The following is a 24516-nucleotide window of genomic DNA, read 5'->3' on the forward strand; positions in this document are numbered from 1 at the left end:
TAAATCCATTCATGCTATTAATGAATTAATAGGCTAATGGATTAAATCAAGAGTGGTTCTGCTTTTAAAAGCCAGCATGCCTAGGTCTCTCTTGTTGTCTCTCTCTTACCAAGTGATGTTTTGTGTCACATCAAAACTCTGGAAGCAAGGTCATCAAGAGATAAGACCCCTCAATTTTGGACAAGAACCATGAGCCAAAATAAACCACTTTTATTTTTATAACTAATCTAGTCTGTGGTACTTTGTTATTAGCAGCAAAAAAACAGGATAGGACAGAGACCTTCTCTCAATCTTAGCCTCTCCCCAATTCATCTTCCACACCACTCAATCTCATCATGACTACATACTTCTTAAACTCCTTTAGTGGCTCTACTCTTAATTTCCAGGTCCTTAGCCCTTCAGGACCTACTCCTGCCTATTTCTCTAACCTCAGATCTTGCCACTTCTCCATCCCAATGAAGACATACCTTATTCATCCATGTATCCCAACCTCTAGTGCAGGGCCTAATATACTACACTATGAACAAGTATATAAACTTAGTCTCACTCATTCCTGTTCTAAAGTAAAATCCAGAGAATTTAAGTAATGCAGTTATAAATGCATCTTTTCTTGGAGGCTCCAGGATATCTATTGCAACATCAGTTTCTTTTCTGATGTATAGTGGTTCTCTCCTTACCTATAAAAGTGTCTTTTTTCTCCTCCCTCACTGCCATTTTCCTCTGCTATCTCAGGTTTATGTTCAGAAGCTTACCTCACTGATCTTAATCTGTCAGTTGTAAATTCAGAAAGAAATTAAGCCAGCTAGGAAAACTAGTTATATCAAGAAAATTATTCTGAAATTACTAATAACATAACTGGCTCAGGTATGAGGATGGACTCTTCTCTTCACCAGAATGAAATCTAACTGCTTTATTCTGTGATGCTGGGATACATCGTACACTTGTTTCCCAGCTCCAAATGACTGAAAGTATGATTGCCAAATAAATAGAACACTACATTATACAATTTATTTAAGTAAATGAAAAAGCTTCCTTCAGATATATTACAACAGTAGGATATTCTAAGATGATTAAATTTCTAAATATCTGAGAGTTGATTTTTCAACAAGTACCAAAGCATAAATGTTTTTTGCTTAGCTAATGGATTTGGTTACTTTAAATATGTTTAACATTCTACTTAATTTCCTTTAAGTAGAAAATAATATAATTAACTTGTCTTTTATGATTCTGGACCTGCATTCCCTAGAATCATCCCTCCAACTTAAGATTCTTCCTTTATTTCATGGAAGGTATAGTTTAGGATAAACAGGTGACTAGGCAAGTCCTAGTCAATCTTAAAAAGCTGCTTTATTTCTTCATGAGCTTTTAAAAAATGTACTATTTCAAAATTCTTAACATTTTGACTAAAAATTTCAATTGCTAGATTTTGGCTAATTAATATTTTATTAGTATAGTATCATTTCCTCATGTAGTATTATTTTCCCATAAATTCCAAGTTTTCTGGGCAGATACCTTTTAAATATACTAATACATTAAAAGAGATTGACATTTAATGAAGTACTATGTTCCTGGTATCATGCTAAATACTTTATGTAATCAATCTCAAGATCCATACAACAAGGATGTCAGGTATATTTTATTCCAATTTAATAAAAACGAACAAAAAGCACTCTGTGACAATCAGATATCTTAAGAGGTACTGACAGTGTTATGGAGCCACAGGACTTAAATTAGATTTGGTCTCTGCTGCAATCTAAATGATCTTGAACAACTCACTTAGTTTTTTCAAACCTCAGTCTCTTTTTCTATTAAATGAGAATAACAACAGTACCTAGATCCTATGTAAACACTCAACAAACATTGGCTATTACTATCCAGTCTCCAATCTTATTTAGGCAAATGGTACTCATATAAAATGCAATGTGCTTGAGTAACTAGCAACAGCAACTAGAAGTTATTGATATTTAAGCTTTTAAAATGTTTACCAAAATGCCTACATCAACTTAAACTTCATTTCAGCATGAGCATTATAGTCGTGAGTAGATCACATTACCTGAGGGTCTATGACAGACTCATTAAGGATAGATTGGGCAATAGGATCTTGATTTACCATTATGGGACTCTGAGAGGAATCAGGAGCCATTGTTACATTTGGAAACCCTGAGGACAGAAAAGAAGTCATGATGATTTTGTTTAACTAAATTGACTTCTCAAGTTCTACACTGCCATGTATATGCATCATTATATGAAAATCTAAAATAATAAAAACAGCTTAAACTTATGTATTGCTTACTATATATCAGCCACTGTTCCAAATGCTTATATGTATATTAACTCATTTTGACCCTCACAAAATTGTATGAGGTAGGTACTATGATTATTTTACAGATCAGTAAACTAAAATTCAAAGTTTTTTTAGCAAGAAAATAAATTTGCTTTAGTTTCAAATTGTTTTACGCAGATTATATATAAATACAAGTATTTTAATTATATGGTAACATATTAATAAGCTGAAAAGCAAGTCTCATTTTAAATTATGAAATCCCTATTACACCATATTTTTCCTTGAATAAGCATATATTTTTTAAAAATTTAAAGCAAGATAATATTTCATATTGTTTATATTTGTTACCTGTGGGAGAACTGATCCAACACAAGCTACTTTGTTATTATCAGACAATAATAGATTTTTTCTTAACAAAGTGAAAAAATTTGATTTGTTTATTCATATAAAGGATAAAAGAACTTTTTAAAATTTTTTATTCTAATTTGTTATATATAACAGCAGAATGCATTACAATTCATATTATGCATATACAGCACAATTTTTCTTATCTCTGGTTGTACACAAAGTAGATTCACACTATTCCTATCTTCATACATGTACTTAGGGTAATGATGTCCATCTCATTCCACTGTCTTTCCTACCCTCATGCCCCCTCCCTTTTTTTCCCTCCCCTTTGCTCTATCTAGAGTTTGTCTATTCCTCCCATGCTCCCCCACAACCCCATTATGAATCAACATTCTTATATCAGAGAAAACATTCGGCATTTGATTTTTGGGATTGGCTAACTTCACTTAGCATTATATTCTCCAACTCCATCCATTTACCTGCAAATGCCATGATTTTATTCTCTTTTAATCTTGAATAGTATTCCACTGCGTATATATACCACATTTTCTTTATTCATTCATCAACTGATGGGCATTTAGTTTGGTTCCACAGTTTATCTATTGTGAATTGTGCTGCTATAAACATTGATGTGGCTGTGTCCCTGTAGTATGCTGTTTTTAAATCTTCTGAGCATAGACCAAGGAGAGGGATAACTGGGTCAAATGGTGGTTCCATTCCAAGTTTTCCAAGGAATCTCCACACTGCCTTCCAGAGTTGTTGCACCAATTTGCAGTTTTACCAGCAATGTAAGTGCCTTTTCCCCCCACATCCTTGCCAACATGTATTGGTCTGTATTCTTAATAGCTGCCATACTGACTAGAATGAGATGAAATCTTAGAATAGTTTTGATTTGCATTTCTCTAATTGCTAGAGATGTTGAACATTTTTTCATATATTTGTTGATAGATTGTATATCATCTTCTGAGAATTATCTGTTCAGTTCCTTGGCCCATTTATTAATTGGGTTACTTGTTTTTTCTGGTATTACACCATATTTTAGTATATAATGATTTATCTTTCCTTTGCTGAATAATTTATAAGTTAATAATCTTAGTAAAAAGCAAAAAAATTACATAAAGTTTAGCCCTAACAACCTTATATACTACCTACCTTGAATATTTGTAATGCAAATAATATAATGCCTGAGAGATGAATTTAAATTTCTTCTAAACACCCACTTGTGGGCTATAGTTAATAATAAAAAGAAGCTTTATTTTAATTAACTATTTACCTGTGCGTTTACGAGGAACATCAAACAGATCTTTTGCTGCAGCCAACAAATGATCAGATTTCTCCAAAACATCCTGCATCTGGTATTGATCAGAAAGAATCTAGACATGTGTTAATAACAAATATTACTCAGAAAAAAAAATATATATATATACTCTTCAAATCACAAAGGAAAAGACTATATAAAGGCACAGAGCATAAACTATAAACCATCACCTAAAATCCTTCAGTTACAATATCCTTTAGTACCAGTAGATGGGGCTATCACAATAATTAGTAGTTTGCAAATGATTGACTGCAATCCAAGGTAATACATATTAAAATTGTAACCCAAACACTCACATACATGTAAATGTATATGAAACAAAAGTTTACTTAATAAACTTTCTCCATTAAAAAGTACTATTATATTTTCTTTTTCACTTCTATTTTTAAATGATGGTGACAAGACACTAACTCAACTTCATAATCCATTAACAAATTACCATCCACAATTTGAAAAAAAAGATTAAATATAAAAAATCTTTGAGCCATAAACTCAGAGATGTTTCGACCACTTAAATGATTTCATAATCTACACTGGGTCATGAGTTACATTAAAAAAAAAAAAATAAGTGTTAGAATTAAACAAAAAGGTGATGTCTCTGTGTTTTAAAAAAGTTGTTTTTTTAATCCCAAAGATTTGGGAACTAAAAAGAAAAAAAAAATCACATTACATTCCTGCTTCTGATTACACGCTTTTCCACCAGGACAGAACTTTCATAATTACAAGCAAAGTCGCAGGCCAAAAATGAGTCAACTCCATCTACCACCACCAGATGGCATTCTTAAATTGAAAGGAGTCTCAAAATTAAGAAGCTACCTAGTTTCCAACACTGACTCAAGTCAAAACATCTAGTAACAAATATTCCTACCAGAATTTTTCTGTATCATGGAAATAATTACACAATATAACCTTTTTAGGATACTGAAAGAAAAATAAGTTACTTTTCCCCTTCTTCACTTGCTGTGACCAAGCAGGTCAGCTAGCTCAGTTGATAAGAATGAAGTCCTGAATTTATTCCTTCCACAAAGAGTAAGCTTTGGAAGGGTAAGATCAAGAGCACATTTGGAGCTGGAAGACTGGAGTTCTAGGCCCAGACAAAAAAATGCTAAGCAAAATCCAACCTCTTTAAACTTAATTTCCCAAGTTGCAAACACCTCCTCAAGCCTACAGAGATGCTACAAGGATGTAGACACAGTGGAAACTTATGCAACACTCTAGAGAAGCTTTAGCTACTGTTATGATGTAAATTATATTATCCTATAAACCAAATTTCTATCACTGATGAGTCCTCTTACAAGTACATGCAATTAAAAGCTTAGGAAAGAATGCAATCTATTAATCTATCACTACACTAGAAAAAATTATAAAAATTTATCTCTTAATGACAAGAGATCTTTTGTTATTGTTGTTTGTTTATTTTTGTGGTGATAGGGATCAAATCCTAATGGAAGTTTTTAAGAGTTCACCATATTTTTTTTAAAAGAGAGTACTGATCTAACAAAACCAAGAAACAGAAGGAAATTACAGAGATGTAATTGATACTAGTTATAATTGAGGCCTTAAGTAAAGCTACTGCTCTACCCCCTTCTTCTAGCCTCTGACCACGCTCCTTGGGTACATGGTTTGAGTGACCAAAGATCAATGTGCTGGATTTTCTTTGCTCTTTGGAGATTTATCACTTCTCTCACAAAACCATTCTCTTGATAGGTAAACTGATCTCTGTAAGCCCATCTGTATATATTTATACTCCAGATGGATATGCAGAGCAAAAAATTAAACTTATAAGTAGTGGTTTACATCTTAGATTTTCAAACGATCAGTCAGGAGCCCAGGAAAAAACATTATTGAAAACTCCTCATCCTAACCCTTTTATTGCATGGTAACAGAAACCAGATGAAATTGAGAAATTACAAAGATACTTAGGAATTTATTACACTTTCAGAATTTGTAAAAAGCTTTATGAAAGGCTCCCTTCCTCTTAAATTTGAACCCTAATTGTGCTTGATTCCTATGGCCTAGTATATCATACAATAAATGAAATCTAAGATTATACTGGCCAAAGAGCTTTCCTCTTGATTTATATTAATCTAGGAGTCCAGTTTCAGGGGGATGGGTCCTGAGAGCTTCAGTGTATAATGATTAAGCCTACATGAATATTCTTATTGAGAATTGTTTTAATATTATGACATCCCCTAAACCTAGACATTACAAATTTAGTAACACTGAAATAAAAGATACACTTATCCTTTGACTCAGCAATTCTTAATAATTTATCTTACAAATATATATATATATATATATATATATATATATATATATATCCCCCAAAACATACTCAAGAATATTCATTACATTATTTATAGTAGCAAGGTAGGAAGCAATCTGTGGGTGGCATACATTGCTACTTATCCACTAACACCCTTTCTTCTGCTTTGTGCTTTAACAGCAGGACTCCCAAGTTTTAACAAGTATATAAGTAGATTTCCAACCATCTTTGCAAGTGAGAATGGTCATGCAATGACTTTCTGGCCACCAGGATAGATACTAACATTTCTGGATGGTATGTAAAAGGAGTACATTGTCTTTTCCTCTCTTTGCTGGCTTGCATACAACTGAAGAAAGCTGCAACAGTCATTCTATACTCAAGACAGAAGTCATGTACTGAAGGACTACAGGTCTCCCACCAAATACCACTTACAAATGAACTATTTTATAAAAGAGAAATAAATCTTTATTTGGTTTAAATGACTATGTTTTGAGGATTTTTGTTCCAGAAATTTACACTGCATTATAATACAAAACCTAAGTGTCCACCAAAAAAGCACTGATAAATAAGTTTTAGTATATTTATACACTACTGGGAGTTAAACAGAAAAATTAGAGGGCTCTCTTTGTAGCTCCATGGAAGAGTGCTTACCTAGCAGGCACAAGACCCTAGATTTAATCCTCAGCAACACACACACACACACACACACACACACACACGGTTGATTTCTAAGTATTAACATGAAATAAATTCCAAAATACATTGTTAAGGAGAAGAGAAACAAGTGAATCCCATTAGAGCAGAGGTTTTCAACCCCTCTAGTGCATTAAAATCACACAGGAAACTGTCTATAAAATACCTGTGTGGAATCACACTCCAGGTCAACTAAATCAGACACTTTGGGTAAAAGGTCCAGATACAGTAATAATTTTTTAAAAATTTTTTTAGTTGTTGATGGACCTTTATTTTATTTATTTATATGTAATGCTAAGAATCGAACCCACTGCCTCACACATTTTAAGGAAGCACTCTTCCACTAAACTACAACTTCAGCCTCTAGATACAGCAATAATTTTTTAATGGAGCTTCTCAACCATGGTAATTCTAATGTGCAGAACCACTACACTAGAAGTGAAGGAAGCTGCACTACCAAAAGAAGGCAGAGCAACCTTATTCATCCTCTCACCACTCAACTTCCAATACCTTACTTCTACCACATCTATTACTTATATGAGAAATTCAGGACATGAGCAGGAGCCACTAGAGAAGGAAAACAAAAGCTCAGAGTCTGATATACTTCAGGGAGACTGGGTTTCTTTCCTGGTCAGACGTGTATTTTTAGGACTTTTGAAGAGAATTAGCATATAACATTTAAATGTGTGTGAACTTGTCCAAAATCACCAAAATATATTTATCTGGAAAGGAGCATTCTCTTTTCAATTCACTGTTCTTTTCTCAAGGACATGAAACATTTATTTGGTAGATATAATTTTTCCTGATGATGTATAAAATGAAGACTTCCTTTATTCATTAAAAACCCAAATAAATTTCTGAAAAAAAACAGTGTGATTTACACCTGCAATGAAAGATAACCCAGACAGTTAAGTGTCAGAGACTCTAATCTGAACAAGAAGCACAATATACATTTCTTTACAATGATTTCAGCTCAAATTTAAAAGAAAAAAATTATGGTTATAGTCTCCTCTTATTTCCCACATTGTTTATCCATATATTATCTGATTACTTGTCCAAAAACCCTATATTGGGCAAAAGGTTAAGCCAAAGATAAATGGTTTACTAACCATAAAGGACACAGCATTCATTTTTTGTTGCTTTGCTAAGTAACTTAACAGCACTGCTATTGAACTGAGAAAAATAACTATAGCAGTTTACATATAAAAGGAACTAATTATTTACCAAGGACTGTGCTGATCACTATATAAGTATTATATCATTAAAATCTCAAAACAAGGCATTTTATAGATGAGAAAATTCAGGCTAAGAAAGTAAATAAATTGCTTAAGGTTATACAGCTAGTAAGTTGTGGAGCAAGAATCAAACTGCCAAATCATCATTTGCTGCTATTTTAAAAATCTACATGTAGATTATATAGATATAGTAATAACTAGTCTCTATAATGTCAATCAAGTTGAGGGGAAAGGAAACCTATTTATCTCCTTCCTCTAATTCTAAAGGTAATGCATTTTAACATTACCTCTCTCATGATAGACAATCTTCTTTTCTCAAGACTTGAAGATTCTAGTTTCTGCTTCCTCCATTTTCTCTTCAAAGCTTTTTCTTGGAGTTCCCAGTGCACTAAAGCTCTATTCTTCGATTTATGTATTTCATGACGACGTACCTATATAGAAGGAAAAAATTTATAAAGGAATATTTTCAGTAACAAAGAGTTTGCTTATTCAGATGGTGGGACAACATAATCTTATTCAATCACTTTTAAATCCTTTCTGGTCCAACATACACATGTTTATATATATTTCACAGCAAATTTTCATAGGCCTCTAAATTTTCAAAAATGATCTTAAAAAAAAGGAGTTCTCTATAACTAGTAGACCTAGTTAAAAAGACAGTGAAAATAATACTGATGTCTACTTCCTTTGTATAAGACTATCCATTAAACTAGTTTTTCAAATAATAGAACTCATTTAATGGCTGGTAATATCAATTAGTGTGTCAAAACTAATATTTTATACACACACTGACCCAGAACAATGTAAAACAGTGTTTTTATAGCCCTAAGGTTTCATGTGGAAGTGAGTAACAGCAAATACAGAAATCCTGGGAACTGAATTTCCTCAGGCAGAAGAAGAGATATGCAGCCACAGGTCTTAAGAATTAAAAGGGAGGAATTCTCTGAGGTGGCTAAAGAATAAAAGCAGATAACTGACGTTACAAATACTCTAGCATTCAGAACTATGAACGTAAATAAACTTCATATGTCATCTAACAAAATGTATTGTTGAGTTTTCACCATGTAAATAAGAAATCTGTCCACTAAAAGGTTAACAAGCAAATATGCAAGGATTCTGATTCACACATTCACACATACACACACACACACACACACACACACACACACACACACAAACCCAAAGATAATATTTTTTGAGACAATTACAGAAATTTTAACATGTACTAAATATTTCCCCAAAATTGTTTTTACTTTTGTTGAATACAATAATGGCACTGTTGGTATGTTTTAAGTCTGTATTTTTAAAATGCAAGCTCAATATGTAGACATAAAATGACATTTTCTCTGGAGTTTGCTTTAAAATATTTCAGCGAAGGAAGAAAATGTGATAAATAAAACAACTACAGTAAAAATTTAATAACTGATGTTTCAAAGGAGTTCTTTATATTTCTGTCTCCACTTTGACTTGAGTTTGCAATTTTTCATTAAAAAAAATGTTAAGGGGGAGAGGCTGTAGCTCAGTGGTAGAATGCTTGCCTTGCATATGTGAGGCACTGGGTTCAATCCTCAGCACCACATAAAAATAAATAAACAAAATAAAGTTATTGTGACCATGTACAACTAGAAAAATATTTTTAAAAAAACGTTTAGTCAATTGGGTATCATTATTATTCTCAATAAATACTTAAGGAGTACCTAATAGGATTAAGACTACAAGGTCTACAAAGACAAGTACAATTACATTCTATCTCCCAAAGCATTAATAATCTGCCCAGAGAGACTGGGTATATGTGGTGAGCCGTTTCTGTGAACTGTGGCCGCCATTACAAGATGGCGCTGGTTTCCCCCGTAGTCTGTGACAAACAACTCCTTATCAGAATGAGTTGGCACGCTGTGACTTGGCACCCTATGAGAAAAGTCCACGTGGCAGTTGTGCATTGGGGCTTTATCTGCTTTATTAAGGCTGGGGCACACGGGAGTAGTAGTAGTGGCAGTAGGAGTAGCAGTAGAAGTAGTAGTAGGAGTAGCAGTAGAAGCTAAAAGACATGTCAAAACAAAGGCCTGAATAAACTGCTGAAAGAAGAAAAAGTATCAAGGACCTGAATAAACTGCTGAAAGAAGATTCCCGAGTTGCGTCTTCCTTGCGGGCAAGGGGTCGCGACAAGTGGCGCCGAGACCCGGGAACCAGAACTTTCAGTCAGTCAGGGGTGGTGCACCGGTTAGTCCCAGGTAAGTGGGATCTGCGATCAAAGCAGGGATAGTCCCAGTAAGTGGGATCCGCGTCCAAAGCGGGGTCAGCTCCTCTACAAAGAAAGAGAGAGCCTCATATTTATTGCAGCTGCACTGTGTACTTTCACTTTTGTTTTCTGTGTTTCTTTTGTTGTGTCATCTCGTTTTTGTTTTTTGTGGTATCTCTTGTTGTTTTTTGTGCGTCTTTTGTTGTTGTGTCATGGGTGTCGCATTTTCAAGTCCGCTCCTCCTGGCCCTAGATGACCTGTTACGTTCCAAGGGCCTGGAAGTGAAACGTAGTACTTTAGAGAGATTTTTACAGAAGACAGATATTGCTGCACCGTGGTTTGCATTCTCGGGCAGCCTTACTATACCTAGCTGGGATAAATTAGGCAAAGACTTTGACTTTGCTTCTGAGCAGGGCATATTAGAGGGTGGGGTGATACCCCTTTGGAAGATGGTCCGTAGTTGCCTCACAGATGGCAGATGTCAGGAAGCACTTACTAAAGGACAGGAAGTTTTAGAGCAATTACATGAGGAGAAGTCAGAGACGGCAGAATGTGAGGTATCTCAGGAGGATGGGAGTGTGCGGAGCATGAAACAGGGGAGGAGGCGGCTGTCTCCGGCAAGAAGTGAGATATCTCAGAAGGATGGGAATGTACGGAATGTTAAACAGAGGAGAAGGCTCTATCCGGACTTGACTGAGTTAAAAACTCCCAAGGACACAAGTAGCTCGGAGAGTTCTGAGGAATTGGATCCACCCTAGCCGCTCTCAACCCCGCCTTCTCATCTTCCCCCTCCCTATCAGGCCCACAGAAAAGTCTTATTTGACCTTCTCCAGAATATTCACCATGGCTTATTTTAGGACTTTCAGCAAAAGAATCTCTACAAAAAGGTTTAATGTAGATAAACTTCCTATTTTCATGTTGCCCTGTTTTATTTGGCTACTGTCTGAAAAAATCAGCATTCCAGGCACTGGACACTCCCTTACTAGTTTTTCACAAAAATATGTAACAAGGCCTCTGGCCTTGAGCTGGGCTTCACAGTGCTGACTACATTTCTAAGATAAGGGAGTTACTAACTGGGCTCCATGGTAACAGCTGGCAGGAGGAAGAATTGGAAAGGGAGATAGAGGAACTGGAGGGTCGATTGAAAAAGTCAAGATTGAAAGCACCTACAGCCCCGATCGCTGTCACGCTCCCTCCTTATAACCCCGATTGGGACAAGGACAACCCCAGAAGGCTGGGGGGTGTTCAGTGGCAGCCTAAGATGGCCCAAACTTCCCAGTAATTGAAAACTTGGATGCCGATGGACAGCCGGCCAGAGTACATGTTCCTTTAGCCTTTAAGGATATTAAACAACTAAAGGAGGCAGTTACTAATTACGGATCCCATGCCCCCTTTACATTGACTCTCTTCGAGTGTTTCTCTGCCAATCAGCTGACACCTAGTGACTGGCAACAGCTTTGCATGGCTGTGTTATCCGGAGGGGATTTTTTGTTGTGGAAAAGTGAAAATCAAGAGAGGTGTCGCGAGCTAGCCCGAGTCAATCAGGACGCCGGCTTCCCACGGCATAACCTTGAAATGTTAACAGGCTTGGGACAATATGCTATCATAAATCAACAAATTAATTATAATCCTGGGGTCTATGCTCAGATAGCTACAGCAGCCATTTAGGCTTGGAAGGCTCTACCTATTTCAAATGCTAAAACAAAAATTTCAAAAATTGCTCAAGGACCCTCTGAGCCTTATTCTGACTTCATTGCCTGATTGATACAGGTAGCAGAAAAAATATTCCCTAACTTGGAACAAGCCATGCCGGTCATTAAGCAATTGGCTCTTAAAAATGTAAATTCCTATTGCCAAAATGCCATTAAATCTACCAGAGCAAAGAGTGTTGATGACATGATTCGAGCTTGTAAGGATATTGATGGAGCTCATATTACAGGACAGGTTCTGGCCGCTGCCCTCAAAACGGAAACAGGGGCCCGACCCGGGCCCCGGAAGCCTAGGTGTATGGGGCAATCCAGGGACGGAATGGTACCCCGGGGAGTGGGCGACTTCGTCACCTCCCACGGACCAACCCCTTTCTATCTGTAGACTCCCCAGGGGAACGCCAGGAAGTGCAGGATATACAAGAGCTGCAACCGCAGGTCACAGAGACAGAACAAACTGCTACCGCAGTAAGATCTTGGCCAGGCGCGAAAAAATGCAGACAAAATCAAACAAAATACAATCGGCTAAGAAAACTTGGAGAACTTTTGCCCTGAAAATGGGCACCAGACTCCATGCTGTTTGCATCACCATGGTAACCATGGGGTGCCTGGCCGGAAGAGCTGCTTCCTGGTCCCACCTCCCACACTTTTGCGGGCTTCTGATTGGTTCTTCCACAGTCACTCAGACAGGACTTCTAGTCCCGCTTTCCAGCCACTAACCTGTACTGCTGTGTTTCAGGTTTCTACCGGAGCTGCTCAGAGCCTGTATTTTTTTTACAACAAAATGCCTACCTGTAAATGCTAATGAAAGATATCTTTTTCAGACAAAATTTAATTCCACAGGTTTCTATGTTACAGTCCTAAATTTAAGCTAGTTCTAAGTTAAATAACCTGACTTTTTCTCTATAGTTGTGTTACTAAATAATGTTCTATTGATGAGAGATATCAAATATGCTTCTTTATATTTTACTTTTAATTTTGAAGGTTATGAGGATGCATTTGCTTGCCACAGGAACAAGCCGGCAAAGTTCCTGTGATGACCAAAAAATCCTTATTTTCATTGCTAACTATAAAAATAAAAATGTATACTCAAGGATCTTATTTCAGTTACATCAAGTGACGTCACATAGAAGAGTGCACTCCTAGCTAAAAATAAATTTAAATGGATCCAAATATTTTAAGACCACGTGGTTACATAAAGTTAATACAATTATAAGTTATGTTCTTATTCTTTATATATATATTTTAGATATTTAGATAACCTATATTTGTTAATCTATAAATTAATTAGCACATGCCTAATTGATTAGTTAATATATATTTGCCTAATTGTTTTTCTTCAACAGAAAACCCATAATTTATGTTTTATATTTACATTTATCAGATACTCTGCCTTTTCAGTTACAGATATTTGAGATAAATGCGTTTACTATAAATTTGCTTTTAAGTAAAAATACAATCAAGTAATTTCTATCAAAATATAATAATTTGTTTATAGATTCTAAGGTTTTCAAAAATTGTTCCATAGTATAAAAAAAAAAAAAAAAAGGCACACATGCCTCCTCCTGGATGAAGAACCTTGGTGTCCTGTGATTTTTTAAAATTTTTTAACCTCGACGTCTCTCGCCGGACTCGGTTTCCGTTAGCCGGACTTGGCATCTGGAGGTCCTTACCGAGATTCGGAAAGCAGAGGTAAGCGGACGAGGCTCACCTTCTAAGGGAGAAGGGGGAAGATTGGATCAAAGATAATTTAAAGAGACAGGGTACGCACCATGGGTAACTCAACAGTGAAACTTCGTCTGGCTAACGAAGTTAAAGAACTGTTAAACAAACAAGGAACAGGAATAAAAACCAAGACAACAACTGAATTCGTTGAAGCTATAGCCCAGGCTTGTCCTTGGTTTCTGACGGGAGGCTTTCTTAATAACAGTGATTGGGATTTGGTAAAGCAGGATCTCCAAAAGTTGTTGAGGGACCAGGGTCCAGATAGAGTCCCGATTGCTACTTTCTCTCTATGGAGATTGGTAAAGGATGCTCTTTTAACTGATAAAGTGAAGATTAAGGAACAGCTTGCTGAATGCAAACAGGCTCTTAATCAGGTCCAAACTGCTGCCACTATTAATCAGGTTATTCAACAAACTTCCAACATACTCGAATCTCAAAGTAAAATTAATCAACATATTTTGCCAGAGATTTTAGCTGCCAACCAAAGAATAGATTTACTCCAAGCTCAGGTAGAAGAATTGGCTGACTTGGTGCTTTTGGGTTGTGTTGACCAACGTGCACATTTATGCATAACCTCTGTCAGATTTAATAATTCCAGGAATGCTTCCCGCATCATCGGAGAGTACTTGGCCGGAAATTGGTCCATGGTGGCAGAAAATTTGATCCAGTCTCAACTGACTCAGATAGCTGTTTTGAACAACACCCGTGTCATACCGGTGACTTTGGGACAATTCACCCTTTGGATTTCTTCTGCCTTTTCCTTTTTTAAGGAGTGGGTGGGGGTAGGCGTTTTTGGCACTATGTGTTGCTTTGGTGTGATTCTTTGTAGTTTCTCTGTCGCCTCAAGGCCCGCAGTGCTCACGATAAGGCTATGATCATACAAGCTCTTGCTGCTTTAGAAAACGGCAACTCGCCACAGGTCTGGCTTTCGCATCTTAAACAGTAAACCTTTGACATGGTCGTTGCACCCCAAGTTATTATAACATTGCACTGGGATCGACATGTCTTTCCTCGCTGTTCTCTTAGTGTTGGAAAGCCCTTGCACTCTGCCGGTCTTGCTGCCATTGCACGCAGATGGGTTTCCACACTAGTGCTTCTCTATCGCTTTAAAGTCCGTGCCTTTCTTTCAGGGTGCTGTCAACTTGTTTGTCATTGTACACAGCCACAGTTCAGCCTCAGCTATCCCCCTCCGTCCACCATCGTCACGGTACAGGATGCGAGGCAAGGCACTACACTTGAGTGATCCTTGGAGTGGACCTCAAGGAGAGCATGTCCTATTGCATGCGGGTTTGACGTCCTTCCTTACCCCACCTTATCCACGCCCTGCCCCACGAAAAAAGGCGTCGGCTGATATGGCCTCGGATCTGGGGAAGGCGCCTCCTTAGGGCTGAGCCATACTATGCAGCCACTTCTGCACAGTGGGATAGGACCTCTACTCTCGCCTGTATTGTCATACAAAAACAAAAAAGGGGGAACTGTGGTGAGCCGTTTCTGTGAACTGTGGCCGCCATTACAAGATGGCGCTGGTTTCCCCCGTAGTCTGTGACAAACAACTCCTTATCAGAATGAGTTGGCACGCTGTGACTTGGCACCCTATGAGAAAAGTCCACGTGGCAGTTGTGCATTGGGGCTTTATCTGCTTTATTAAGGCTGGGGCACACGGGAGTAGTAGTAGTGGCAGTAGGAGTAGCAGTAGAAGTAGTAGTAGGAGTAGCAGTAGAAGCTAAAAGACATGTCAAAACAAAGGCCTGAATAAACTGCTGAAAGAAGAAAAAGTATCAAGGACCTGAATAAACTGCTGAAAGAAGATTCCCGAGTTGCGTCTTCCTTGCGGGCAAGGGGTCGCGACAGGTATATCGATATAAAGTTAAACGATATGCAACAGATGTTATATACTCACTGTTTTATTTAGATAATAAATGAAGCCACAGTTCAGAGAAGAAAAATGTTGGGCAGTTTCAAACACCAAGACTTCAAATTTACTACAACGCTATAGTAATCAAAACTGTGATATTGCATAAAGAAAGCCATATAGATTAATGGAATAGAATTGAAAGTATAGAATAAACCCTCCCACTAATGGACAATTGGTTTTTCAACAAGACTGCCAAGGTAATTCAATGGGAAAAAGAAGTGACTTCTCAACAAATGATGGTTGGGCAACTGGATATCACTTGCAAAAAAAAAAAAAAAAAAAAGAAGTTGAACCCTTCCTTCACACCATATACAAAAATATAAAACTTAAAATTAATCATAAACCTAACTATAAAAGCTAAAACTATAAAACTTTTGGAATGAAAGATAAATTTTTATGAACCATGGGTTAGGTTTCTCAGACATAACACTAAAAGTACAAGTGGCAAAAGGAAAAATAGATAGATTTGACTTTATAAAAATTAAAAACTTTCATGCTTAATGGATACTATCAAGAAAGTAAAAAGAGGGCTGGGGTTGTGACTCAGTGGTAGAGCACCTACCTAGCACATGCAAGGCCCTGGGTTCGATCCTCAGCACCACATAAAAATAAATGAATAAAATAAAGGAATTGTGTCCAACTACAACTAAAAAATAAAATTAAAAAAAAAAAGAAAGTAAAAAGACAAGTAAAAAAAATATCTGTAAATCATATATCTGGATAAGGAGTTTGTATCCAGAATATGTAAAGAAATTGTATGATTCAACAATAAAAACACAAACAATTCTTCTAAAATTGACTAAAGGATATGAACAGATATTTCTCCAAAGAATAAACTAAAAATGGCCAATACGCACTTTAAAGGATATTCATCATCTTTTCAACATCATTCCTCACTAGGAAAATGTAAATCAAAATCACAAAGAGCTAGCATTTTATACCCAAGGAGAACTAAAATTAAAAAGATGACAATAACAATAATGTGGAGAAACTGAACACCCATACATACTAGTGGAATAAAAATAATAGAGTGTCTTTGGAAAACAGTTCAGCTGTTATTCAGAAAGTTAAATATGAAGATATTATCTGACCCAGAAATTTTATTCCTAGGTATGTATACAAAAGAACTGACAGCCTGGTTCACACAAAAATTTCTATACAAATGTTAACAGCAGCAATATTCAAAATCGCCAAAACCAAAAAAACAATGCAAATGTTTACCAACTGATGAATGAATAAAATATGGTATATCGATACAATGAAATATTATTCAGTAATAAGGAATGGAGTACATATACATGCTACAACATGTATCAATCTTGAGAAAAAAAAATTATGCTGAGAAAAAGAAACTAAACACAAAAAGTCATATATGGTATTCCACTTAAAAGAAAAGTCCACAATAGGCAAATTCAGAGAGCAGATAAGTCATTGACACACAATGGAAGGAGATAGGCATAGGGAATGACTTAATGGGCATATGGTTTTCTTGGGGAACGATGATAACATTCTGAAATTAGATAGTGATGATGGATGCACAATTCTGTGGATTACTAAAAGTCACTGAATTTTATAATTTCAAAGAGTAAATTTTTTGCTATGTAAATTTTATCTCAATAAATCCATTTTTAAAAAACCTACAGTATATTGCACATTAAGGGGACTACAGATAAAGAAAATGTATATTTCAAAAAATCTAAAGAAGAAATTTGAATATATTCACCACAAAGAAATGATAAATGCTTGAAGAGATAGATGTTTACCCTAATTTACATATGTGTATCAAGTCAAACAACCCTACATATATGTACAATTGTTATGTCAATTAAAAATAATTAATTTTTTAGGGGCTAGAGTTGTAGCTCAGTGATAGAGCACTTGCCTAGCATGTGTGAGGCACTGGGTTCAATCCTGAGGATGACATTAAAAAAATAAATAAATAAAATAAAGGTATTGTGCCCATCCACAACTAAAAAAAATATTTTTAAAAAAATTCATTCTGAAATGATAAAAAACACCTATAATAGAAATTTCACAAAAAAGAAAATGGTAGGATTTGAACTAGGATAAAGAAGCAAAGCAAGATTTAGACAGGTGGAAAAGAAAATGGGGAAACTGATAAAGTAAGGAAAATAGCATGAATTATAGCTCAAATGTAGAAATTTGAGCATGGCATATTCAAGGGATAAATTATTATACTGATAGATCAATATTTTTGTATAATGAAAGAGTAATAAATAATGCTAAAGATATCGACATATAGGAAAAGAGATGTATACAGGGCAATTTTAGACTACAGAGATTTGAAGTGCAAAACAAATCTATCTAATGAAATTCTAAGATTAATTGACGTAACTAGGTAAAATCAAGAAGTCCAGAAGATATGCTTTTGATTTTATCCAGGCATAAGAAAAATTAAATGTAACTGAACAACACCTAAGAAGTCACTATGGTTTCTATTCTGAAGGTCAGAAATCAAATACCAAATGAAACAATGACAACTGACTTTTTTTTTCTTTTTTTATTGATTGTTCAAAACATTACAGAGCTCATGATATATCATCTTTCATACATTTGACTCAATTGGGTTTTGAACTCCCTTTTTTTACCCCAAATACAGATTGCAGAATCACATCTGTTACATATCACATTTTTACATAATGGCATATTAGTGACTGTTGTATTCTGCTACCTTTCCTATCCCCTACTATCCCCCCTCCCCTTCCTTCCCCTCCCATCTTCCCTCTCTACCTCCTCTGCTGTTGTTCAATTCTCTCCCTTTTTTTTCCCCTCCCCCTTGCCCCTCATAACCTCTTATAATTTTGTGTATCATTGAAGGTCTCCTACCATTTCCATATGCTTTCCCTTCTCTCTCCTTTTCTCTCCCCCCATTCGTCTTTGTTTACTGTTAGTCTTTTCCTCATGCTCTTCCTTCCTGTTCTGTTCTTAGTGGCTCTCTTTATATCAAAGAAGACATTTGGCATTTGTTTTTTAGGGCTTGGCTAGCTTCACTTAGCATAATCTGCTCTAATGCCATCCATTTCCCTGCAAATTCTATGATTTTGTCATTTCTTAGTGCTGCATAATACTCCATTGTGTATAGATGCCACATTTTTTTTATCCATTCATCTATTGAAGGGCATCTAGGTTGGTTCCACAGTCTAGCTATTGTGAATTGTGCCGCTATAATCATTGATGTGGCCGTATCCCTATAGTGCGCTCTTTTAAGGTCCTCAGGGAATAGTCCGAGAAGGGCAATAGCTGGGTCAAATGGTGGATCCATTCCCAGCTTTCCCAGGAATCTCCATACTGCTTTCCAAATTGGCCTCACCATTTTGCAGTCCCACCAGCAGTGTACAAGTGTACCCTTTTCTCCACATCCTCGCCAACACTTATTGTTGTTTGACTTCATAATGGCTGCCAATCTTACTGGAGTGAGATGGTATCTTAGGGTGGTTTTGATTTGCATTTCTCTGATTGCTAGAGATGGTGAGCATTTTTTCATGTACTTGTTGATTGCTTGTATGTCCTCCTCTGAGAAGTGTCTGTTCAGGTCCTTGGCCCATTTGTTGATTGGATTATTTGTTATCTTATTGTTTAATTTTTTGAGTTCTTTGTACATTCTGGATATTAGGGCTCTATCTGAGGTGTGAGGGGTAAAAATTTGTTCCCAGGATGTAGGCTCTCTATTTACCTCTTTTATTGTTTCTCTTGCTGAGAAAAAACTTTTTAGTTTAAGTAAGTCCCATTTGTTTATTCTTGTTATTAACTCTTGGGCTATGGGCGTCCTATTAAGGAATTTGGAGCCCAACCCCACAATATGTAGATCGGAGCCAACTTTTTCCTTCTATCAGACGCAGTGTCTCTGATTTGATATCTAGCTCCTTGACCCATTTTGAGTTAACTTTTGTGGCTGGCGAGAGAAAGGGATTCAATTTCATTTTGTTGCACATGGATTTCCAATTTTCCCAGCACCATTTGTTGAAGATGCTATCCTTCCTCCATTGCATGTTTTTAGCCCCTTTATCAAATATAAGATAGTTGTAACTTTGTGGATTAGTCTCTGTGTCCTCTATTCTGTACCATTGGTCCACCTGCCTGTTTTGGTACCAGTACCATGCTGTTTTTGTTACTATTGCTTTGTAGTACAGTTTGAACTCAGGTATCGCTATACCTCCAGATTCACACTTCCTGCTTAAAATTGCTTTTGCTATTCTGGGTCTTTTGTTTTTCCATATGAATTTCATGATTGCTTTATCTATTTCTACAAGAAATGCCATTGGGATTTTGATTGGCATCGCATTAAACCTGTAGAGAACTTTGGGTAATATCGCCATTTTGATGATGTTAGTTCTGCCTATCTATCCATGAACAGGGTACATTTTTCCATCTTCTGAGATCTTCTTCTATCTCTCTCTTTAGGGTTCTGTAGTTTTCATTGTATAAATCTTTCACCTCTTTTGTTAGGTTGATTCCCAAGTATCTTATTTTCTTTGAGGATATAGTGAATGGAGTGGTTTTCCTTATTTCCATTTCAGAGGTTTTGTTGCTGATATACAGGAATGCCTTTGATTTATGCGTGTTGATTTTATAACCTGCCACTTTGCTGAATTCATTTATTAACTCTAGCAGCTTCTTTGTAGACCCTTTTGGGTCTGTTAAGTATATTATTATGTCATCCGCAAATAGCGATAATTTAATTTCTTCTTTTCCTATTTTTATGCCTTTAATTTCTTTTGTCTGTCTAATTGCTCTGGCTAGTACTTCAAGAACTAAATTGAATAGAAGTGGTGATAGAGGGCATCCCCGTCTTGTTCTAGATTTTAGAGGGAATGCCTTCAGTTTTTCTCCGTTTAGGATGATGCTAGCCTGAGGTTTAGCATATATGGCTTTTACAAAGTTGAGGTAAGTTCCTGTTATCCCTAGTTTTTCTAGTGTTTTGAACATAAAGGGATGCTGTACTTTGTCAAATGCTTTTTCTGCATCTATCGAGATGATCATATGGTTCTTGTCTTTAAGTCTATTGATGTGGTGAATAGCATTTATTGATTTCCGTATATTGAACCAGCCTTGCATCCCAGGGATGAATCCTACTTGATCATGGTGCGCAAGTTTTCTGATGTTTTTGTATTCGATTCGCCAGAATTTTATTGAGAATTTTTGCATCCAAGTTCATTAGAGATATTGGTCTGTAGTTTTCTTTCTTTGAAGTGTCTTTGTCTGGTTTTGGGATCAGAGTAATGTTGACCTCATAGAATGAATTTGGAAGAGCTCCTTCTTTTTCTATTTCTTGAAATAGCTTGAAAAGTATTGATATTAATTCTTCTTTGAAGGTTTTGTAGAACTCCGCTGTATACCTATCCGGTCCAGGACTTTTTTTGGTTGGTAGTCTTTTGATGGCTCCTTCTATTTCTTCCTTTGTTATTGGTCTGTTTAAATTGTGTGTGTCTTCCTGTCTCAATCTGGGCAAATCATATGCCTTAAGAAATTTATCGATATCTTCACTATCTTCTATTTTATTGGAATATAGGGTTTCAAAATACTTTTTAATTATCTTCTGTATCTCTGTAGTGCCTGTTGTGATATTGCCTTTTTCATCCTGTATGTTAGTAATTTGAGTTCTCTCTCTTCTTCTTTTCGTTAGCATGGCTAAGGGCTTGTCTATCTTATTTATTTTTTCAAAGAACCAACTTTTAGTTTTATCAATTTTTTCACTGGTTTTTTGTTTCAATTTTGTTGATTTCTGCTCTAATTTTAATTATTTCTTGTCTTCTACTACATTTGCTGTTGTTTTGCTCTTCCTTTTCTAGGTTTTTGAGGTGTAGTGTGAGTTCATTTATTTGTTGGTTTTTTCTTTTTTTGAGGAAAAAACTCCAAGAAATGAATTTCCCTCTTAAAACTGCTTTCATTGTGTCCCATAGATTCCGGTATGTTGTGTCTGTATTATCATTTGACTCTAAGAATTTTCTCATCTCCTCCTTTATGTCTTCTGTAACCCATTGATCATTCAATAACATATTGTTCATTTTCCATGTGATGTAGGATTTTTCCTTCCTTCTTTTATCATTGATTTCCAATTTCATTCCATTATGATCAGATATGGTGCATGGTATTATCTCCACGCCTTTATATTTACTAAGAGTTGCCTTATGGCATAATATATGGTCTATCTTTGAGTAGAATCCATGTGCTGCTGAGAAGAACGTGTATCCACTTGATGATGGTTGATATATTCTATATATGTCAGTTAAGTCTAGGTTATTGATTGTGCTGTTGAGTTCTATAGTTTCTTTATTCAGTTTTTGTCTAGAGGATCTGTCTAACGGCGAGAGCGGTGTGTTGAAGTCACCCATAATTATTGTGTTGTGGTCTATTTGACTCTTGAACTTGAGGAGAGTTTGTTTTATGAATGTTGCAGCTCCATTGTTTGGTGCATACAAATTGATAATTGTTATGTCTTGTTGGTGGATGGTTCCTTTTAACAGTATATAGTGTCCTTCTTTATCCTTCTTGATTAACTTAGGTTTGAAGTTGATTTTATTCGATATGAGTATGGCCACTCCTGCTTGCTTCCGAGGGCCATGTGAGTGGTATGATTTTTCCCAACCTTTTACCTTCAGCCTGTGTATGTCTTTTCCTATCATATGAGTTTCCTGAAGGCAGCATATTATTGGATTTGTTTTTTTGATCCAGGTTACTAGCCTATGTCTCTTGATTAGTGAATTTAAGTCTTTAACATTTAAGGTTACAATTGAGATATGATTTGTACTTCCAGTCATGCTTCTTTATTTATTTATTTTAGTTTGGCTAGATTTACTTTTTGGTTATTTTCCTCCCCCTTTACTGAGATATCTCCTGCTGTTAGTTTTGGGCACTATTTTTCAATTCCTCTTCTTCTAGTATTTTGCTCAAAATGCTTTGCAGTGCTGGTTTTCTTGCTGCGAATACTTTTAGCTTTTGTTTATCGTGAAAGATTTTAATTTCGTTGTCAAATCTGAAGCTCAATTTTGCTGGATACAGTATTCGTGGTTGGAATCCATTATTTTTCAGTGTTTGAAATATATTGTTCCAGGATCTTCTCGCTTTCAAAGTCTGTGATGAGAAGTCAGTCGTTAACCTAATTGGTTTACCCCTGAATGTAATCTGCCTCTTTTCTCTTGTAGCTTTTAATATTCTCTCCTTGTTCTGTATGTTGGCTATCTTCATAATTATGTGTCTTGGAGTTGGTCTATTATGGTTTTGAATGTTTGGGGTCCTGTAGGCTTCCAGGCTTTGGCAATCCATTCCATCTTTCATCTCTGGGAAGTTTTCTACAATTATTTCATTTAATATGCTGTCCATTCCTTTGGTTTGAATCTCTGTGCCTTCTTCTATCCCAATGACTCTCAAATTTGGTTTTTTTATGACATCCCATATCTCTTGAATAGATTGCTCGTGGGACTTAAGCATCTTTTCTGTGTTGACTATACTGTTTTCAAGTTGATAAACCTTGTCTTCATTATCTGATGTTCTGACTTCTACTTGATCAAGTCTATTTGTAATATTCTCCTTTGAGTTTTTAATTTGGTTTATAGTTTCCTGCAATTCTAGGATTATTGTTTGATTTTTTTTTTAAGATCTCTATCTCCTGGTAGAGCTCATTCTTTGCCATTTGAAATTGTTTAATTCATTTTCAAAATATACTTTTATTGCTTGGACTTGCTGTCTCATGTCTTCTCTAATATTCCTTTCCATTCGAGTTAGGTATGCCTTGAGTTCTTTCCCTATCCCTGCTTCAGATGTTTCTATGTCCTCCTGTAGAATTAAGTTGTCTTGCATTGTTTGTACTCCTTTTTTCCCTTGTTTTCTCATGTTGTCCACGTTACTTTCCAGCTCTATTTGATTGTCGTGTTTCTGCTCTCTACTATAGATTTGTTTTGGTTCTGTATTACTCTGATGTCTCTCCTTTGTGTTGTTAAACTGTGCCTGCTAACGTGGATTCCGCTGGGAAGGAATTCCGACATCCGAGCTCCAGTGACAACACTACTCTGCTATGACGGGCCCCAGGCTCCTTGCCGGGGTGTCCTAATGGGGGGGTGTGACTGGACTGTCTCTGTTTGGTTTCAGCTCCCGATCACGGCAGGTGGGCGGTCTCCAGCCGCCCAGTATCACAGGCCGCGGGCGGGTGATCGGTCGCCAGTGAGCGGGTGTTCTACCACCCAGTAAAGCGGGCAGTGGGTGAACTGTCGCTGGCGGGCCTGTGGTTTCCAGCCGCCCAGTCGCGAGGGCCTTGCCTCTAGTCCCCTGGTTTCTCCTGCTATTCTTGGTTTCTCCTGCTAGACCAGATTTCCCCTGAGTGATGGTTCTCGGCAGTTCAAACTGTACTCTGGGCCTGCCGTTGGTTGGGTGTGGAGGGTGACTATTGGGAACCCCGGCACTCTATTGTTTTGTTTCCGTTGTGGGGGATAGAACTGTAAAGCTTCCTTCCCCCTCTGAAATCCCGTACTCAGCCCGGGGGTCAGTGCGGGCTTGGCTGGCGGGATTCCACCAAGTCGCAGCCACTTTTCTCCCTGCTTGCTAATTAATCGCTTCTCTGTGGCGCCACGCCTTCTGTAGCCGCGGGGCAGGCCATGCGAATCAGTCAGCCCAGATCTCAGGGGTCACACAGTTGACTATTGGGATCCCCTGCACTCTATCATTTTGATTTTTTCTGCTTGCCCCTCCCCCAGCGCTGGCTAGACAGGTTTCGTTTTGGCTGCTGATGGGAGGGGGAGTTGAAGGTCAGGTGTCTCTAGTTTTCCCCTAGTC

General features: G+C 36.7%; 1 protein-coding gene across 5 annotated transcripts in view; it reads right to left on the reverse strand.

Annotated features, from left to right (window-relative positions):
* Spice1 (spindle and centriole associated protein 1) overlaps positions 1 to 24516 on the reverse strand; it is a 76584-nt gene that overhangs the window by 42467 nt on the left and 9601 nt on the right. For all 5 annotated transcript variants that reach the window (XM_077794596.1, XM_077794579.1, XM_077794587.1 and 2 more), the window contains exons 4-6: positions 8432 to 8575; positions 3906 to 4005; positions 2054 to 2160 (exon numbers count right to left, since the gene is read on the reverse strand). In XM_077794596.1, coding sequence (XP_077650722.1) covers positions 2054 to 2160; positions 3906 to 4005; positions 8432 to 8575 — 351 coding nt within the window. The remainder of the gene's footprint in view (positions 1 to 2053; positions 2161 to 3905; positions 4006 to 8431; positions 8576 to 24516) is intronic.

Source organism: Urocitellus parryii, chromosome 2, assembly GCF_045843805.1.
Source record: "Urocitellus parryii isolate mUroPar1 chromosome 2, mUroPar1.hap1, whole genome shotgun sequence".
Lineage (NCBI taxonomy): Eukaryota > Metazoa > Chordata > Mammalia > Rodentia > Sciuridae > Urocitellus > Urocitellus parryii.